At 33.0% G+C, this 21,581-nt stretch overlaps 2 protein-coding genes across 6 annotated transcripts in view; both read right to left on the bottom strand.

The window, feature by feature from the left end:
* Window positions 1-1,189: 1,189 nt before the first annotated feature.
* Window positions 1,190-15,312, bottom strand: LOC145326333 (uncharacterized). 5 transcript variants are annotated; one of them, XR_013881858.1, is made up of 19 exons: window positions 15,230-15,312; window positions 14,142-14,199; window positions 12,956-13,070; window positions 12,428-12,517; window positions 11,534-11,657; window positions 10,496-10,605; window positions 9,592-9,653; window positions 8,984-9,048; window positions 8,348-8,440; window positions 7,844-7,960; window positions 7,026-7,103; window positions 6,748-6,795; window positions 6,182-6,289; window positions 5,299-5,344; window positions 4,733-4,801; window positions 4,269-4,319; window positions 3,615-3,913; window positions 2,349-2,913; window positions 1,190-2,039 (listed from the first exon to the last, which is right to left on the bottom strand). XR_013881858.1 is itself a non-coding variant. In XM_080169639.1 (18 exons), the coding sequence occupies exons 3-18, from the start codon at window positions 13,039-13,041 to the stop codon at window positions 2,890-2,892; spliced, it is 1,470 nt and encodes a 489-aa protein (XP_080025765.1). In that variant the 5' UTR covers window positions 13,042-13,070; window positions 14,142-14,199; window positions 15,230-15,312; the 3' UTR covers window positions 1,190-2,889. The 5 variants fall into 5 exon arrangements, 1 of the variants encoding a protein (XP_080025765.1); XR_013881857.1 differs by having other exon boundaries at window positions 1,190-2,042; XR_013881856.1 differs by having other exon boundaries at window positions 1,190-2,061.
* LOC145326334 (uncharacterized) overlaps window positions 15,308-21,581 on the bottom strand; it is a 44,032-nt gene continuing 37,758 nt past the window's right edge. The window contains exons 2-3 of the mRNA XM_080169640.1: window positions 17,593-17,665; window positions 15,308-17,167 (exon numbers count right to left, since the gene is read on the bottom strand). Coding sequence (XP_080025766.1) covers window positions 15,719-17,143 — 1,425 coding nt within the window. The 5' untranslated portion in view covers window positions 17,144-17,167; window positions 17,593-17,665 and the 3' untranslated portion in view covers window positions 15,308-15,718. The remainder of the gene's footprint in view (window positions 17,168-17,592; window positions 17,666-21,581) is intronic.

Here is a 21,581-nt window from a genome sequence, read left to right on the forward strand (position 1 = left end):
ATAGGTCTTTTTGAACCGAGTTGAAAATCCCCAACAGCGTAGAGTTAATTTAAGCAGCTTAGACCAATTCTAAAATAAATAAACGAAAAAATGTCCAAATTTTATCATAGCAAGGAACTTCAACATTTTAATTTGTACCAAAAATATATTTTGAGGTAAGTTTTTTAGCAAAATAAAAAGGAAAACAAGCAAAAATCAACAAAAAATACAAAATAGAAATAATTAAGACTACAAATTCAAACTAAATATGGCAAAATAAATCACATTTCAGTTAAATGATCAACCCAAAAGCATTATATATGGTAATGCCTAAAAATCATATACATAGATAAATCAATAATTTATCAATTTTTGATTAATAGTAAAGCTCAATTGAAAGAAAATAAGCATCGGGAGGTTTTTTTGTTCTTTGGTTTTTGACTGTTACAAATTGTACAAGCTTCTAAAGTGTGTTTATGGCAAATTTTTATGTTCAGGCATTTTTTACAGGAATAGTTTCTTTCATGACAACGCCTCTTAAGGGGCGTTTCGTCGTATTTTTACAATGGCTTTTAATAGGTTATTTTAGGCTAGGCAATTAGCCCCTAATGGGTTAGAGCCCTCCGCAGGAGCTAGATAAAAGAGAAAAGCTACTGTGAAAATAATAAGAAACGCCCCCTGAGAGGCGTTGCCACGAAAGGGACTATACCCTTTTTTTCTTATGGCTATATGAGGTTTCAAAATTATTATATTCTCTCCTTTGAAATTTTATGATAATTATTATTACAAAAAATTTAATTTGCTGTAGTTAAATTAGTTTTGAGGTCCAAAAAAAAGTTTTAGTCATATGCCTATTTATAACAAAAATTTAAAAATATAACTGAATACAGGGTGCAGTTGATAAAATCTCAGAAAATGATTAAGGCTTAAAAAAAAAAGAAACTTATTCATACCTAAATCGTTTAATTTTTGAATTTTTACTCGTAATCAATGTATAAATGGCACTTAGAATTCGAATTTCGATCTGAAATTTTGCATGAGTAATCCTTGATAGGTCTATTTTCCCTAAATCGAACAAAAAGTTGGAAAAGTAACGGCTCAGCCATTTATACATTGATTACGAGATGGTTGCATTACCCCCCCCCCCCCCTTAAATAGGTGAAATTTTTCATGCTAATAACTATTCAATATTTAATGAACAAATTGATACCAGCACCCTGTATGTTATAATACTATACAATCTCCATATTATGATTTTAAATATTTCTACAAAATTGATAATTTTTATCTCCTTTCGACTGTTTTAATGATCACTTTATTGACTAAGAATTAAAAATATCTCTCCTTGAATATAAATATTTCTCCATAAGAAATTCTCCAAAGTATCTCCTTTAAGAAATTGATTACTAGCATAGATAGATAGATAGATAATTTATAAACAAAACAATAATACACAAATAATTAAATGTCTTAATATATGAACATGAAAACAAATATTTAAATGTAATTTCTATTAACATTTATTACAAATAATAAAGAGCTTATCAATTCCTGTTGGTCTTGCTATTAAATCAATAGAACCAATCGAGGGGTGTATATTTTCCAAACAAGTTGACTTTCTTTACTCAAATGTCCCCTTACCCTTTTTTTGCGAATATTTCTTTCTGTCTTGTTTGGTTTCTTTCCCCTGGTCCCCTTAATTTATTTCCACCCCCCCCCCCCCCCCCCATTTCCCCGAGGGGGGCGGAATAATAGAAAATATACATCCCAAAATATGAAATGAAGCTGCATTTTTAAAAATATGTAAATAATAGAACAGGACAGATTTCTCATCCATAAATTTTCTTTTTCTTTTTCCCTTCTAACAAAGATCCCCCAAAACAACTTCTCTTCCTTTTTTAATCTTTATCTGAACTGTTCTAAAATATGCTATTTTTATATAAATGAATCTGTGGAAAAAACAGGAATTTCTGTAGCGATTAGGTAAAATTGATTAATATTATTTTACATTAAGGTATCTGGTTAATTGTAGCTCTATTGTCTATAGTGCCAATTTAAAGCTGCTTTAGCATCACACTGTCTCTTAATGCAACCAAGACATTTTTTAGTATTAATAATACACAGAGACCATTTGGGTACTAGAAAACAAAATTTCTACACTTAAATTAAATGAAAGAGTTAGGTATCTATTTTTTTTTTTTTTACAAAAACAGGCTTTTTAAATTCATTTTTAGGCTGTAATAACTTAGGGTTGGTAAAAATCAACTTATAATTAGGAACCTATGTTTTATGATTAAAATTCTTCAAATGGTGGTGAATTTTTTCTACTTAATTTATCATTGATTGCATTAGGAAACGGCATAACATACATATATGATTGCTTCATTTTTCTGTATTTTAATTATTTTTAACTTACAAAAAGCATTGACTATTTGAATATAATATTTTTTTATACTTTAAAAATGCCCTAGGTGTAAACATAGAGATGGTGACTAGAAAATAATAGAGATTAAACTGGGGCTTAAAAAAATTGGAATTAAATACAATTCTAAACAAGTGTGTCGGCGTATCTCACGTCACCACCTTTGTCAAAATTACCCATCAAGTTAAGTGACACATAAGTAACTTGGACAAAAATGGTGAGAAATGCCCATCACCGCTAATCAAAAGCTTATTGAAAAATAATTTTTCGTTGATGACAAAAATTGGAAAAATACATTTACATATAATGACTTTTAATGAACAATGTTTTAAAAAGCTTAAAGAATATATAGGTTTTATATGGTATATAAGAATAATTTAATGTTTTATGATAAATAGGAAAAATAGTGAATAATTTCGCAGTGAATAAGCTTGTTTTTATAGTGGCTTTTAATGCTTTTTAATTACTTTTTTTCTTCATCTTTGTTTTTATTGACAGACAATACTCGGGTCCTGTGTTAACAAATGGTCTTAATGACATTTTATAAGAATATTGAAGAAAAAATTATCGTGTAGGTATTTGCTGATAAATTTACCGTATTAATAAAAAAAGGGGCGGTTATTATTCAGGAGATATCGTAATCAAGCTATAAATACTAATACCCCTCCCTCCCCACTGTCCACTTATTTTGCAATAAATTAAAATTAAGGAAGATACACTGGCTAACACTGCAGAGGTTAAAAATAAAGAAATAACGGGTATAGTCCTTTCCACGACATCCCTCCATAAGGAGCGATTCTTCGTATTTTTCACAGTAGCTTTTCTCCTATTCCTAGCCCCTGCGGGGGGCTCTAACCCTGCGGGGCCAATTACCTAACCCTGTGGGGCAATCACCTAACACAATATAACCTAACCTAACCTAAAATAACCTATAAAAAGCCATTTTTAAAATACGAAGAATCGCTCCTTATGGAGGGATGTCGTGGAAAGGACTATACCCGAAATAACTACCCCCTCCCCCCCGCCTAATTTTCATTTTTAATTTATTTTTTAAAAAGGGTTAGAGGGTGTTCTAGAGGCGCAAGGAAAATCAACTATTCCTTTCTTGATGATTTTCATACCTTGATTACGATATTTCACAGAAAACAAACACCCCTTCAATATTGTATGTGATCTAAATGTTTACTTATTACAATTGCCCTAAGACCATTGCCTGAGTATCTTGTCTATCCGTCAACCCTGGATTCCGCCGAATAGTCAATCCGCCTCCGCCGCCATTAGTCACAGAACCGCCTGGGCCACCACCATTTTGCGACAATGATCCAGCAGCCGCGGCGGACAGGCCGGCCTGATGATGGGCAGCCGCAGCCGCGATGACACTGGCCTGTGTTAGGGTGGCCAGTGACGGCTGTTGGAGAAAATTAGGTAGGTTGCTGGGGAGTGAGCCCGTCAGGTTGGAAGGAAGACCGCTAGCAAGACTCCCGGCAAGATTACACGCTAAACCTCCCATTACTAAAGCAAAAGTGTTTATTACTTATTTTACTATTGGACAAGACAATTAATAATAAAGGGGAGTGGAATCTATTCTTATTTTCTGTAAGTTTATGAGTTTCAAGACTTTAAAACAATAGTAGAACGTTAAATTTGGCATGACATGGCTTTAATGGTATAGTTGTGACATGTTTTAAATAAAGTGCAAATATGAGGTAATCTTTATCAGAAAATATAATATTTCATTAAATGATTCAAAATTGTCTAGGTAATTGCAAACAAAGGCAAAAACAAATACGCAATACTTTTGGATTGAATCTATAGGGGCATATACAGTATCCCCCCCCCTTTCCCACAAAAAATCTTGAAAATTAACCTGGCGTCGATGTTAAAAAATTCTGAAGTCCTGAAGTTGTTGAATGCAGCCCTAAATAAATAGAATTCGTTTTAAGTTGACACTCAAAGATTTTGACTGGTAAAAAAGTTTGGACAATAATAGTTTGAAATATCCTTGGACCTTCAAAGATTTTTTAGAAGTCTCAAAATTTCTCAAGCCAACGAATGAGAGAACGTAAGTATAAAACTTAGAGTGGGGAGGAGGAGGGTGGGAGATTCATCATGGGTAAGTTACAGGGATGAGAGATAGAGTTCCAATCTGCATAGATTTTCGAAATGATTTTTTTTGCAAAAAGTTCGTTTGTGGTCCAGATGCAAATATATTATTTTTTTCTTTCTCATTACTCAATTCTGTTGCACTAATACCCCCCCCCCCCTTAATTCTTATAAAAGTGAAAAAAAAATGGGGGGGGGGGGGGGGAGGAAAAATATGGATATTTTTACCTGTAGGAGATTGAAGTGCCGAGCTTGAGGTTCCAGAATCTGATTCTTCCTCCCCTTGTCCTTTACCATCTTAAACAAGGACAATTATTAGTCCATAAGCTACGCAGCATTACAAGTTATAAAAAAGTTCTTATCAAATAGAAAAATTTTCTTTTCAAATAAAGTAGGTATTAAGGTATTTTGTCTCTAGCTTAAGATTTCGATAACCATTGAATCATTTGAGTTTACCAAGAATGCTTCACATAGGTCCAAGAAACGTTTTAATCAGTTTTATTTTCTTAATTACGTCTTGGAATGTATTTAAGCTATTTTCTATTTTACCTACCCCTTCAAATACAAAGCCCTATAATAGTGAAGCAGTCATTAGTATGAAAGAAAATATAAAGATTACTTTTGTTTGTCCGTTAAGATATTGATAACCACTGAACCAATTGGATTCAAGCTTAAAATTGGTACAGAGTAGTTCAAACTATTTTAAAACCTTCATTTACAAAGCTCTTATAGGTGAAGGGCGTAGTCTCTAGTTCAAAACATATATCATTAATGATATAATAAATGTAAGCTACCTGTCTTTTCTGGCGAGCCGTGTTCTGTCAAATCATCCCCGTTTATCTACAAAATAATACAACTTTCAAACATACAAAAGATCTCTAAAACGGCTTCTGATAATAATAAAATCTGATAATAATAAAATAATGAGTCATAATATAAAGTAGTAAGGTTTTTTTGTATGAAGCGAAAGATCTTGGAACATGCCGGTCCGAATGGTAGTAAATTCAGGGAAGATCTACTAATGTCTTAAGATGGTATTAGGCTTTTTTCCTTTGGTATTTCAAGTATATTGAAATGAATGGAAATTTTCTCAAATGTTTGCAATGAACGTGTTATTTGTAACTTATAATTTTTATATTTTTACCTTGTTTTTATCTAAAATTCATCATTATAGAATGGATATAATTCGTGATGGTAAACTTTTTCCATACTAGCATTTATCCACCCTCTTCCCATAAATTAAAATATAATTTCAAGGTATATATGCATCTCGGAATGACGTACGGAAAGACACTTATCATAAGAGTAGCTGCACTTCTTAAAAAATATATACCAAAAAGATAGAAGTTTATCCAAAAAGGGAATAGGTAGTTATTCATCGCATCGTATTATAGATAGCTTTCTGCAGATGGTAAATCGATAAGTTTTAAAATTATTTCCGGTATTGTTAGCCCCGAGTGGCCGATGGGCCAGGCTAATAAACCTGGTATTAATATAATGATTTTTCAATTTACAATTCATAGAATATTGTCTAAGTATAATACGATAAGATACATGATTTTTCAATATGGCTGAGAACCGGTTCTAACCAAATATTAAACAGTTTTAATGCCATAATGGAAAATAATCTACTTTTTCAAATGGCTGGTTTTCTGAAGGGTGTCGAACAAGTCCTACCTTTGATCCCTCTGTTGATTCTTCCTCGCTTCCTCCCTGACTTAAACTGGATAGACTTGTCTCAGCACAGAAATACGTTGAGGGATCATAACCAAAATACTCGTAACCCTAAAAAATAAATGTAAATGAATATATATCAATCTGGATGTTGCACCAGATTTTATTTTTCATGTATGAAAAGTAACGATGCCCCCTTTCCACCCCCTTCACCCTATCCGCACCCCTCTTCCACCCCCTTCACCCTATCCGCTCCCCTCCTACTGGTTGAACGAACTGACCAATAAACGAGATCCACATTAGAAAGCTAAATTGACGACAAATTTTTCCCTGACATTATATCCCCGTATATGATATATCCTATATCCATTTAAATATAATAGTATTGATGACCAGATGGAACAATAGTAGCACAATGTTGGAACAATCTGGACACATTATTCGCTAGAAAGTGTTCACATTTTGGTCTTGCAATAAATATATTGCGAAAAAACTGTGAAAAAAAAACCCCAAACTTTAAGTGGCCCAAACCTTCTATACTTATTTTTTGTTCACTTAAAAAAACTTACCGCTGCTAAACATTGTTTTAAAATTTCTGTATAGTTAATATGAGATAGTTCCTAAAGTAAAAATATAATATTTTCAACAAATAAAGTACAATAATGGGTGTAAATGTGTGTTTATTTAAGTTTTTGAAACTATTTACAATTTTGGAGAAAGGTTATTCAACCGCTTCTAAGAGAAATCGTCCCTTAAAAAAAATTACCCTTCTCCCCCCCCCCCAATTTTTAGAGGCCTCTAGGGGTAGATGCGAGTCAAAAAAATTTAACATTGTTGATAAATATTATTCCTGTGATTTTCTGCCGCCCATTTTCTTCATTTCCTCCCAGGGTAGTACATGCTGTGGCCACCAGAGTGGTTTAGTCTAGAAAGAAATATATTATTATAGGTAATATTCTTCATTTCCTCCCAGGGTAGTACATGCTATGGCCACCAGAGGGTTTTAGTCTAGAAATAAACATAGAAATTGGACACATGTATTGAAACTTAGATATACTGAATCAAAAACCTCATTCTACAATAAATCATAGGTAATCTGACGTCATTTGGAACAGTTCGGCCAAATGTTGAAACAGCTGTCCACTATTTTCGTGGCACTTATACAAGCTTAACATTTTAACTTTTTAAATCTATTTTTCATGGAAATTAGGATGAAAATTCTTTAAAAATATAAAATTCGCAAAAAAAATCATTTGGTCTCAATTAAAGTATTTCTTCAATTTAACAAAAACCAGGGAAGATTTGTTGGTAAGGTTGCGTGAATTTTAGGGTTTTAGAAAATATTAAAAATCCTTAATAAGTTGAAAATAAACTTTATTCATTTCATTGGGGCGGGGTTCTCATCTATGTAGAGAACCTAAGTACATCCTCCGCTTGTAATGGGATGCTAATTTTTTAAAACCTATATTGGGTTAATAACAACAAAGAGAAAACCAACCCTTTTTGGACTGAACCACCTTTGTCTGTAAGTCCTTACTGTGCAGTGCATAGCAATGAGTAGCACCTCTTTAGAACAAAGGCACTGTCCTTTCTACTATTAGTGTCACACGTCAGAAATAGAAAATTGCCGCGAGTTAAATAAACTGGAATTCTTATAGGACTAACCTCTGGATTGCCATACTGCGGCCGCTTGCCCCCATTTCCCAGCCAGATTAACTTGGATAGGTAGGTCCGGGTCTCCGCAGTTTTCAAGATAGACAGTGGCTTCGGTAACATAGGTAACTAAATTTAAAAAATTATACTTTTTGGTCAGCTAAATATATAACAGAAATTGAGACAACTTAAAAAGCAGAGATATTAAGGGGTAAGACAATGGATGATAAATTGAATACAACTCCCGAATGATAATTTTTTCTTGTAAAGTTAAGACACTGATGGTTTGAACCAACCAATCAAGATTCAATAAATCAAAATGTATAAGGGTTTGTAATTCCATACTTAATCCCTCCGAGGGGGAGGGGAAAAATTCAACTTAAATGGAAAATATGCCAAGTAATGAGTGAAAGTGTTAATATGATTTAGTAATTAAGGGTACTAGCTTTTTACTACTAAGAATGCATATTGAAATAGAGTAGCTTTGAATCTGCAATTAGGAAAAGTAATACTTACAGTTATTAGCTGATTGGTAGGTTTAATCTCTCTAAATGATTCGTCCATAGATGGATAGTCGCTTCTGTCCATACTTTCGGTTTCTATATCCTCCTTAATAAAAATTTAGTTTTTATCGTTCTATCCCGGTAGGTATATATGATTCATACATAGATAGATAGTCACTTCTGTCTATTCTATGTTTCTATACATATAGTATATGTAAGATGAAGGATAGACAATAGACATTTATCATAGCTACTTAACTCATATTTATTTAAATCTTTCCCGACATCCTAAATACAATTCCTCATCTTTGTTAAGATACAACATTCATTTTTTCAGGCTATTTGGTAATCCGAGGCCCTTATCATAAAATTGGATTCGATTTTTTGATCGTATAGTAAAAGAATTAGATAATTAGCATGAATTCAAGTTAAAATTCAGGATTTTCACGAATTTAGGTTCAAAAATTGGCGGATAGATCTTAAAACAAATTCGTATTGCATCCCACACCCTTAACTACTGAGGGAAATAAATAGAAAGGGGTTGGGGTGGGTGGAGAGAAATTCAACTAGGTTGAAAAATATACAGTATACCCCTGCAAAATATTTGAAAGATTCTCTGTGTTGAGAAAATCAACAATATAAAAGCTACCTCTTCGATGACAAGATGATTAGTTTGAGCTTCTATGTTACTAATTTCAGGACAGGCACCTTTCACTGAAAACAATTTTATTAGGAAATAAATTTAGAATATAATTATTTAATCAAAAAAGTATCTGTTTAATAGGTATTGCAGTGATGTACAATTACATGTTAAATAAAATTAAAGAAACATAAACTACAACATGTTTAAAATAATAAAAAAAAACAGAATTAGTTTAAATGAAAAGTTACCTATGCCCTTTTATAATGAAAAATAAATAAGGGCCAAGATAAGGAAAGTTGCATACAAACATACATCCTACTCATTTGGCATATAATACTATAACTGCATAGTATAATTTAATATCATTTTCTAGTGCTTTTAGGCGAAATAACTTATAATTCTAATAAATAATGGCCAAGATACGCAAAATTGCATACAAACAAACTTCCTACGACTTAAATATGCAATTTTGGGAGATTATTTAATATTAAGGTCAATAAAGCCATATAAATGACAAGAAAGCATAAACAATTTAATGGAACAATTACAATTAAGGACGAATGGACAAATGTTACAAATTTAGCTGCGCTACTAACTAGAATAAGCACCAGTACCTGGGGATAATTTCCTATTAAGTTTTCTCTCCTTTTGTTTACAGGCTTCTGGCGGAGGATGGCTAAAATAAAATATGATAATCAGCTCATACCAATAACGAAATTAATTCGGAAGAAAATCACGAAACATGTACGTGTTTTTCAGCTGTCGTTGGGGGGCAACACATCGTAAAATTGACGACCTCTCCATTTGCCCCCCAAATATTATTTTAGATTTATTTTGCTTGTTGGTTATACCTTACTTCTGTATGATAATAGTTATTTATCGCATCGTATTATGAACAGAATTCCGTGGATATAACATAAGATTAAAACAAGTTTTTTTTTAGCGCCAAGAGGCTAATAAAACTGGTACCTAGGTATTCAGTTTATGATTCTATTTTATCATTCATAGAAAATTGTCTGTAATACAATGCTATAAATGATTTTTCAGGATGGCAAGGAACCCGTACTAATCTATCGGATATCATTGTCAATCGGTTTCGAAGCCATACAGGAAAAAATAGTACCAAGATCAGTTTGACGTCATTGCTTACGCTAAGTACCAATCATTCCATATTTTTTAATGGATAAATAAAGGGAAAGATAAGGGGTTGGCTGGATTTTATGTTATCTTCAAAAGGTAATTCCACTAAACGCATCTATTTAATCACTTTGTTAATTTTTTAATACAAAAATGTGGGGGGTCGACTACAAGAACACGCACCCTTTCACTAAAGTACCCTTAGAGTCCTCTTGGGACGTAGCCGCTAGTTGATTTAAAAGAAAAATAGGATCTTCGAGCTACAGTCCTATCCCTTTAGATCCCTGACTATAATACCTGGCTGGCCGTATCTTTTAAAAGGTTAGATAGATCCTTCGCTATACAAATAAATTAGTACTTTACAGAATAGGATTATCATACCTGGCTGGCCGTTTCCTCGCCAGTTGTGAATCCGGGAACTCGGAGCTCGCCAGAGAAAGACCTTTGATTTGAAGGCATCGCGCTGTCTCGATCAGGGGACCTAACTCCTCCTACAATTGATATTTGGAATTAGGACATATATATACGTAGGAATAATACGTTTAGTAACTTTGAATGCTGGTTACGGACCAATGGCTTGACGCTCAGCCTAGGTTCAAACATATTTACAACTGGCAAAACATAGCGAGACTAGATAATACATAAAGAGCACACCACATGGCAAGTAAAAGCATTTTCTCTAGTGAATGCTCTATAAATTATTTTTTTTCTATTTCAAATTTTCTCTAGGCCAGGTTTTACTGGTGCTAATCAGTCCATTAAGTTACAAAAAAACTTACTACGTATAAATGATTTGATTCGAAATGTTTTATGTTTTAAAACGTAAGTCAAAAAAGTGTTTTATAGTGGTCTTTTAGATATATATCTAAATAAGGCTTCCAAAAACATGCTTTAGTTAGCTATTCATGAGTTTTAATTTGCTATTTTTCTTTCTCAATGTACACTATGATCTAACCCATAATCCTAAATATTTTCTCATTTTTTACCAACTGGTAGTGCCAAACTTTTCAACCAATAATTTTAATCTGCAGAAGAGGTTTTTTTGCCGTGATTGGGAATGTAGATTAATTCATCTCCATTGTCTTATCCCTTGACCTTAAGTTGTCTAAATGTTTTGTTAACTTTATTTGGAGGACAGATCCCTACTTGACTTCTAATGTAGATCCTTGTCCCAAGCACCTTTAATATATGGAGAGCGTCAATCATTATGGTGACTTTATTTGTGACACCTGCCATACTCGCCGACGGTGAGGTAATAATGAGAAGCTATCCCTCATAAGATAGCAAGTCTAGTCAAAATGTGTTTGAACGTGAACTTCAGCTGACCATAATAGCCATACAATAATGTCTTAACCTACTCTTAACTCTAAGAAACTAATCAATAAAGTAGCCGCACTACAAAAAAAAAATATTTCTAACCTGAGCTATAGAAATCTCTCCTCTGTACATATAAACTAGAATTTGTTGCATAAGTTTACCAGAAACTCCATTTAAATGAATAATATGATGCTTTTCTCTATGCTGACTTTCTGATAATAACATCCTAAGAAAATAGGTAAACAGTAAAAAACAGTATTTGAATTTATGGAATAAATACTATTTTTAGAGAATCATTGTTACACATACATAATATATATTATATTAATAGGTATAATACGTTTAGATACAGCCAAATTACGTCTTAAATCCATGTGATTTTAGTGTTTTTAAATTTTAAAAATCAAGGTTAAACACCTTTCTATAATGTAACTACTTAGGTACCTACCTAATGAATGGGTTGCAAACAGAGAGATAAGACGATGGGTATCAAGAATTATTTACATATGACCAACGAATAACAGTAAAAAGATCTCATTTATAAGTTAAAATAAACCAAGTTACCTACCTTAAATACAGGGAGCATACAGAAAGTGTAAGAATGAGAGGATAAATCAAAACACATAAACCCCAAATAACTGTAAAGATATCTCAATGGTCAGACAAACAAACATACACTCTACTACTTGATAAAAACTACATAGGTACCAACTTAAAATATGGGGAGCAAAAAGAAAACATTAGAACAACATATAAATCCATAAGAACTGTACACATACAGAGATCTCAATGTTCAGACAGACAAACACACACACTAATACTTACCTAGTAAAAACTACATAGGCACGTAATTAAAATATTGGAAGCATACAGAAAGCATAAGAATGTAAGCATTTGAGAATAATATATAACCCCCAAATACCTGTACAAAGATCTTAATGGTCAGACAGACAATCAAACACCCAACTACCTAGTAAAAACTACATAGGTACCTACCTAAAATATGGGGAGCATACAGAAAGCATAAGACTATGGGCATTGAGAATAACATCCCCACAGGATAGGGTCACATCACACAACTGCTCCCTAAAAAATATATATATTTCTTAAGCAGTCGTCCGCAAATACAAAAATTATACAACATAATTTTGTAAGCTTTTATCTTTATTTGTTATCTAAGAAAAAAATTATATTTCCTATGAAATACATAGATTATTCTTCAGGATAATTCAGTAGAGAAAATGTTCAGTGACCATAAAAAGCAAGAAAAAAACTTGATATTTCTTCCAGACAGACATCTTGATATTAATATTAATATTATACCATAATATAACATACCTAGCAACTAGATCTTACAGACAGACATCCTGCTATTAATATTATACCATAATATAACATACCTAGCAACTAGATCTTATAGACAGACATCCTGCTATTAATATTTTACCATAACATAACATACCTAGCAACCAGATCTTACAGACAGACATCCTGCTATTAATATTTTACCATAACATAACGTACCTAGCAACCAGATCTTCTACGAGTTGAAAGAAAGAGTTGTGATGATCATGCCACTTTAACAAAAACTCCTCTCCTTCCCCCATCATTACGCTACAACATCAGCTCAGCTCAATATCTTAACAAGAACAGTTATGTCCAATTATGTTATAATTTATACACAAAGGAAAAGTTTCAGGGGTGTATATTCTGCACAAGATTTATTTTTTTTTCCCCTGCTACAAATTTTTTTTTTTTTTCCCCCCTAGTTTTTTCTCACCAAATAGGGGCAAAAATGGAAAAATATTTAAAGAACTCTATAATTTATTTGTTTTATCCCTCCTATCAAACATTTTTTTAGTTTTTTTTACCAAGGAGGGGGGAGGGGGGGAAATGGAAAAAATGTTTTCAGTTTTCTTAATTTTTACATTTTTTTATAAGAGGACAGACTAATGATTGTAAGCAGTAGACTAGTAGTTGATCCTTTTTCCAAAAACATGCAGATTGACAAAGTTGCACTACAAGGTGGCTTAGCTTCTAAATTTCAAAATAAAACTTTTCAGCCTTAAACTTTTGCTTAGAGTTAAAATTACTAATCTATAATACAAAGTAGAACGATGTCTGTCTGTCTGTCCGTCCCTTAAGATCTCGGTAACCACTGAACCGATCGGATTCTACTCTTCAGGGTATCTACCTATTGGTCCTGTGGTGGTTTTAAGCTATTTTCTTGGGGGGTGAGACACCCCCAAAAACCAAAAAGTCCCCCCCCCCCATTTATTTATTTATTTTTTTTTTTGCTGAAGATTTCCTTTGTCCGTTATTTTTTTTGTAGAAGATTTCCTTGGTCCTTTTTTTGAAGGAGATTTCCATGGTCCTTTACGATTTTCGCCTAAATTTTTTTTTATCACCTCTTGGGGCAAAGCCCCTAGAGGCTAGGGGCGAAGCCGCTAGTATTATATAAAAGGCTCATTTCTCTGACTAAAGGAAAAGTTGAAGAAAATCAGATTTTTTTTGTCAGCAAAAATAACATTAAAAACTTAAAGGCAATGCAATTAAATTGTTGGTTGTCTTCAGATTTAAAGCAAAATTAACACCAAAATAGACATCTTATACTTTTTCAAGGGAAGGAGTCAAGGTTTGCAAAATATTCAACTTACGGACAAGAGTAACTTTAGAGCAGCCATTCCCCCACAAAATTAAGTTTATATACCTTAGAGTATTCCAGCCATTATTATTTGTCTCGACCAAAGCTAAGTTTTTATTCCCAACTAGTTAAACAATAAAATGAGATTTTTAAATTCTTTTCTCGTATTCATTCGAATCCGGTGGATAGGAACCGGTTCTCATCCATACGAAAAAACTATGTCTAGCATCGTATTATATCCAGTTTTCTACGAATATAGAAATGTACAATCATAAGATTAAAACCAGTTTTTTTTAGCCGGTGCCTCCGGCACCCCGGGGCTAAAAAAACTAGTTTTAATCTTATAATGTACATTCTATATCCGCGGAAAGCCGTTTATAATACGATACGAGAAATAACTATTCCCAGTATGGCTTCGAAACCGATTACTATCCACTGGATAATAACCAGATCTCAGCCACAATAAAAAACTCAAGTATAGCATTATATTAAAGACAGTTTTCTGCGAATATTGATATAAAAATCATACGATTAATAACAGTTTTGTTAACCTGGGCCTTCGACCCCTCGGGGCTAAAAAACTGGTTTCAATGTTATAATTTGTATCTTAATATCCGCCGGAAAGCTGTCTATAATACAATGCGATAAATAACTTGCTAAACTTTGGAATCATCTTAAACCTCGAAGCTTTTCTTTAGTTGATGGTGTGTCATAACGTCTAAAGTCCTTTCCTCCATTAAAGAATAACTTTGGTAAACATAGGGTTTGTATGAATAGTCTTATTAAATTAAAACCTTTCTTTAAGAATATAAACTAGCGTCGCAACTCAACAAGCACTATTGATGTTATTGAATTTGACCCATTAAATATTAAGGATTACGATGAAAACAAGGCATGATGTTTTAAGAGAAGCATCACTATAACTACCATTCGTAAGTGATTATTTTTGTAGACTTAAACTTAAATTTAAAAAAACACTGCAAATTTAAAATATTTGCTCCACTTTGTAGAGCTTCGCCTTTATGGATTTTGTCATCCTCTTTTCATATCGGGAATTATGAATTTAAAAAGGTAAAAAATCATTATTAGAATAGTGTTTATTACATTAATAACATTAACATTTGAATTCTAATTTATTAAATCTCATTTATTCCCTGAAGCTTCTTCTATTATTTTTATTAAATTCTGATCTATTTATGATACTTTAAATTATCATAAAAAATATCAAAATGTTTCTGAAATTAGTTACATTACAAACAATTTATTAGGCAAGTTTTAAAAACAAAACAAAACACATTTATATCTGACAATTTAAATGAACAATTGCAATTGATAATTAATAGAAAAAAATGAGGCTTTTAGTAACTATAAAATTTTTTTTTTTAAAGCATGACACTTTTAAAGACCAACTTATTTTTTGATTGGAAAATCGCCAATAATTTTTACATAGGCTATCATTTTAAATTTAGAAAATCATAAAATAGTACAATTTTTTTAGTTAGGTAGGTATGTAGAATTTTTTTGATACATTAATCTTAAAAATGAAAATCTTAGATTTAATTAACTTAATTTTTATTTCTTGTCACTTAACACGAAACAGAATACTTTCTTGCCATCTTCCTTGCCTCCTACTACTGCATCCTTCACATCCTACTTCTGGAATAGGGGCCGCTAGGTCCATCCCTGATACCCCCGGGGCCTGGGCCGCGCATGGGGCCGCCTCCGGACCCTTGTTGGTAGTTTCCCATAGAGTCGCTTCCACCACCATATCCACCGCCATAACCGCCGCCGTAACCAGCACCATAACCAATTCCGCCGCCGCCACCGTAACCTCTAGACCCTCCTCCATTAGAATAACCGGCAGAATATCCGCCGCCACCGCCTCCCGAATATCCACCATCTGAGCTAAAATCTGTGTAACTATCATATCCCCTGGAGGCCTCTTTCTTGCCCGCACCTCTACCAAAACCCATACCACCACCACCGCTACCGCCGTTTTGCTGCATCATAGACATCATCATGTTCATCATAGCCATAGGATTCATGCCGCCCATATCCCCCCCGCCGCCCATCATGTTGGACCTTCCCCCCATACCCCGTGCTCCGCCACCACGACCAAACCCAGACATTCCATAATTACCGCCACCTCCACCGCCGCCGCGACTGTTGTATTCCTCCTCCATTTTGGCGCGCTTCATCAATTCCAGGTCTTGCTTGCTCAACGCCTTTTTCACTTCCAAATTGCGGCCACTGAGTGAATGACCGCCTAGCAGGCAAATTTTGTCGACAGCATCAGAGTCATTGAATTTAACAAAGCCAAAGCCGCGCTTTTTGCCAGTATCATTCCATGTCATTTGTTCGACATTTTCAACCTTGCCAAACTGCTGGAAGTACTCCTCCAGCTCCTCATTCTCAATCTCCTCGCCGAGATTGCCGACATACAGTTTTGTCACCGAGGCCTTGGCCTCAATCTGGTGTGTGTCAGTCTTTGGTGTGGCGCGTTTAGTTTCGATAGTTTTGTTGTCAAGAACATGGGGCCTGTCTGCTTGGCAGTTGTCCACCATCTCTCCTTTCTCAAAGACAATGAATCCGAATCCACGGGAGCGGCCGGAATCTGGAAACTTCATGACAACACAATCCTCTAGGGGTCCATAGCGTTCAAAATATTTTTTCATATCCTCCTCCGAAGTTGTGTAATTTAACCCTCCAATGAACAATTTCCGCATAATTTTATCCTCAGGGTTGCCGTTTGCTGTACCCCTTTCGCTGCCACGCCCCTTTTTGTCCTTGGTCTCCGATTCGTCGCGCGGCGTGGCACGTTTGGTGTCCACCGTGCGTCCGTCCAAGTCATGCGGCTTATCCTCCAAACACTTTTCTAAATCCTCCTCGTTCTTAAAGCTAACAAACCCGAATCCGCGGCTGCGCTTGGAGTCGCTCATTTTCATGACGACATAATCTGTCAGGGGGCCGTATTTTTCAAAGTAAGTTTTCAGGGCAATGTCGTCTGTTGAATAGCTTAGGCCGCCGATGAATAGCTTGTAGCCGCTGTCGTCAAAACCTGCTGCCATCTTAGCTAATCCTTATCTCTAGCTCTACAGGGACAGAAATAAAGATTCAGAATAAAAATACAAATTATGATCAAGAAAAAAAATATCAAGAGGGATATGCTACTCGCTACTTAATAGGCCAAAAACTAATAAAGTTGGGGAGGGTGGGGGGGGGGGGGGGGGGTTGAGGATGTCTCGCAATCGGTAAATATTGGAATTTAGCCTATACAGTTGAGGATAAGGAACAGAAACTCAAAATATTTATCTTATTCCGCCATTAGTATTTGTAAAAATATCTATTTATTGAAATCAAATTGTATAGTTGCCCTAAAAAAGTTGCAGATTTCTGATAGGGGGGGGGGGGGGTGTAGGTGATTTTAAACCCTCCAATCAACTTTTCGGGAAAATTTAAACCCCTAAACTTTTTAAAATTTGATAGCAAAATTTATTGTGAATCTTTATTTCTATACCTGAATAACAACTAGCTTAGCTTGTCACTTAAGAGCTTAAGGTCTCTAGAGGCTTAACTTCTAACAATTTTAGCTGCAAAATAAAAAAAACTTAATTAGTAACATCTTAAGTTCTAACATAATCTTAAACTTATCACTTTACAACTTAAGGAATAATGTTAAAACTTTTTTTAAAAATTTTCATATAACTATAATTAAATACAGAATGAAAAGAAAAAATGATTGCCAATTTGAAAAGCTAAAAAGATTAAAAATATTGGTTGGACAATTCAACAAGTCAATTAATTAGAAGAAAGACTAGTTATTTCACGACATTGTATTATAAAAAAAACTGGTTTTAATCTTATGATTGTACATATATTCTTATATTCGTAGAAAACTGGATATGATACGATGCTAGATATAATTTTTTCGTATGAATGAGAACCAGCATGCAGTTCGATCTAATCCACCGGATATTAATCGGTTAAGAAGCCAATATACGGTAAGAAAATTATTATTTAATTTGAAATGTTTTGGGGTTAATAACTTTGCACCTTCCCCCCAAAATCAGAAATACTTGTAGACAATTGTTCTAAATTTTATTATTTTTTTAGTTTAGGGGAAATTATAGGCCTTTACAATTACAAATGTGAAATCAGACCCAGGTAGATAAAATTTGCGGCGTCTTTTTCCAATTATGACATAAAATAAGAATTTAAAAGGTTAAAACACCAATTTGTCTACAGAAACGAATATAAATTGATACGAAAATATGTTTAAATAAGGATTTAATACATGAAAAATGTTTAAAAGTCACAAAATACATAAATTTGCGTCGTGGTAAAATTTTCTGATAGAAATTTTGCATTAATTTATATATTTCTAAAGAAAATTATATTAATACTATAACAATGTAATAACGGGCCTCAGAAAGAGGATTGAATTGTGATTTCTTTTAAATTTTGGGCTAAGGAACCACTGCAAGGTGTACGCGACTCTGCTAGTATCACAACCGTAAAAATGATAATCTGTTTTTATACTGTAAAAATGTAAAATTTGGTAGTATTCGATTATTTTTGTCTTTAAAATAAAATAATTAGATTTAAAACTGCTAATGAAATATGAAAATTTACAGAATAACAAAAAAATTCTAAAATAACTGCCAAGACAACAATTTTGACAATAAACATGAAAAAATATTTTGTCAGTTGTAAAAATGACAAGTACCCGTAGAGTGTACACAAGGCGCTAGTGTAAACACTACGCCATAGATAAGAAAAACTACAGATCGGAAATAGAAAGTACACCCATATTGATTTAGAAAAAAATATTTTTTTTTAATGCACAAAACTCTTTAGGTAATGTCACCCCACAGCCATGCTATAAGACCCCTATTAAAAACTACTGAAAACTTGATCTTCTTCCCACGTGAAGAAAGTTTGTCAAAAAAAACGGGCTTTTTAAAAGAAAACCTTAGGCTTACAGAAAAGAAAAATGTTATTCAAGAAAACTCTTTGCCTAAGAAAAGTTGCTGCCATTTTTGTACATTCAGAAATATTCTGAAATTATGTAACGCCCTATCATAAATGCAGATCTTAAAAAATGTCCAGAGTGTCAAGTTTTTGCTTATTTTCTTTGCCATTTTAGTTCATATCCCAGGAGAGGAGGAAGGAAGCACAAATTTTTTAAAACTAATTTCTCAGCCAAAATATAGTTCAAACCTAAAGGAAATTTAATGAAATTTGAAGACATATGGTCACATAGTAGATCAGAAGCAGAAACCAGGTATCTTAACCTCTTTTCGAGAAAGCTTTGTGTTTATCAAGCGCAAATTAGTTTCGTATACCATTCCTTATTCCAGTCCAAAGAATGTCGTCTTTGATGAGTGTACACTTGGGAGCCTCGTTGGAGAAGGTTTGGTGTGGTTTGTTATGATGCTTACTTCTGTTTATATATTGAGTGAATGAAGATATGCAGAGACAAAAGTAGGGCCTAATATTGGTCATAAAGCGCAGATTGATGCCACTAGGGAATTGGGGGCTTTACCAATAAACCATAGAATAAGGAGGAATAGAAATGAAAACCTCAAATATTTTAGGGAATATTGAAGAAAAGTTCCGCTTGCGCAATAAAAACATAATATGAAACTTGAATGGTACACATGTCAAGTTGGGACAAAACTGAAATAATATCTTTTTAATGAAAATATATCGAAAAGTATTAGATTTTTCTTCTAACTTTATGTCTCACTGCATAGAAATTAAATTTATGTTTATCTAATATTGTTTACATTTCACCACTGTCAATGTACTTTATGATGCAACTTGCATAATCACTCGATTACGAAATGTAAACGTAACCTTCGTATAACTCAACAATTAATAAATTAATTTATGATAACAATTGAAATTAAAATACTTAAAAATATATAATTGGATATAAACATCTTATACTCAGACCTTGAAAGAATTAAAAATCAGCTGCTAAGGATTTTTTGTAAACAAATTCATGCGCAACCCTAATACAAATGCCGTGATCATTATTTCTTAACCAAATATTCTTAAAGTCATTTTTTTACTAAATTTATGTTGAAATGAATTTTTGTTTAAAGTTTTGCTCATACTATAAGGTTTTAATCCATTGTAAATAGGACAAATATGGCTGGACGATTGGCTGTATGGCTTTTAGTATACTATTAAAAAAGGCATTTATTTTTCATATCATTTCTTGATAATATCTGAAATCATGTGATTTTACTACAAGCCTTGTAGCCATTTAGGGCTTTCAAAAGTTCCAATTTTATTTCAGGCTAGCAAGGCAGAATCTTCTACCTGGATTCTATTCTGTACTTTAACTTCTTTGCAATAAACACATCAGGTAGATATGGGTTCCTTTTGTATGAAATTGTGTGGTATATAAGAAATTAAGTAGGTTTCTTTTAGGCATTTAGCCAGCCATAGAATAAGGAGGAATAGAAATGAAAACCTCAAATATTTTAGGGAATATTGAAGAAAAGTTGCGCTTGCGCAATAAAAACATAATATGAAACTTGAATGGTACACATATCAAGTTGGGACAAAACTGAAATAATATCTTTTTAATGAAAATATATCGAAAAGTATTAGATTTTTCCTCTAACTTTATGTCTCTACTGCATATAGAAATTAAATTTATGTTTATCTAATATTGTTTACATTTCACCACTGTCAATGTACTTTATGATGCAACTTGCATAATCACTAGATTACGAAATGTAAACGTAACTTGCGTATAACTCAACAATTAATAAAATAAATTATGATAATAATTGAAATTAAAATACTTTAAAATATATAATTGGATGTAAACATCTTTTACTCTCAGACCTTGAAAGAATTAAAAATCAGCTGCTAAGGATTTTTTGTAAACAAATTCATGCGCAACCCTAATACAAATGCCGTGATCATTATTTCTTAACCAAATATTTTTAAAGTCATTTTTTTACTAAATTCATGTTGAAATGAATTTTTGTTTAAAGTTTTGCTCATACTATAAGGTTTTAATCCATTGTGAATAGGACAGATATGGCTGGACGATTGGCTGTATGGCTTTTAGTATACTATTAAAAAAGGCATTTATTTTTCATATCATTTCTCGATAATATCTTAAATCATGTGATTTTACTACAAACCTTGTAGCCATTTAGGGCTTTCAAAAGTTCCAATTTTATTTCAGACTAGCCAGGCAGAATCTTCTACCTGGATTCTATTCTATACTTTATCTTCTTTGTAGCCAGCTAAACAAAGGACTTAATTATGGTTCCAGAAATTTTTTTTTTATATGCTTATATTGATACACTTTGACATGATTTATTAATCCAAATTATTTTCTTTTAATACAAAGTACCCAAAGATTCTTTTCTTTTAAACAATCAAGATTCATAAAAGTACCCAAAGTTACTTAAACCATAAATGATATTAATACTATAAATATTTAAACTGTTTTTAACCTATTTTTAAAACATATAT

The sequence above is a fragment of the Acartia tonsa genome, chromosome 8, assembly GCF_053477335.1.
Source record: "Acartia tonsa isolate MP-2025a chromosome 8, ASM5347733v1, whole genome shotgun sequence".
Taxonomy (NCBI): Eukaryota; Metazoa; Arthropoda; class Copepoda; order Calanoida; family Acartiidae; genus Acartia; species Acartia tonsa.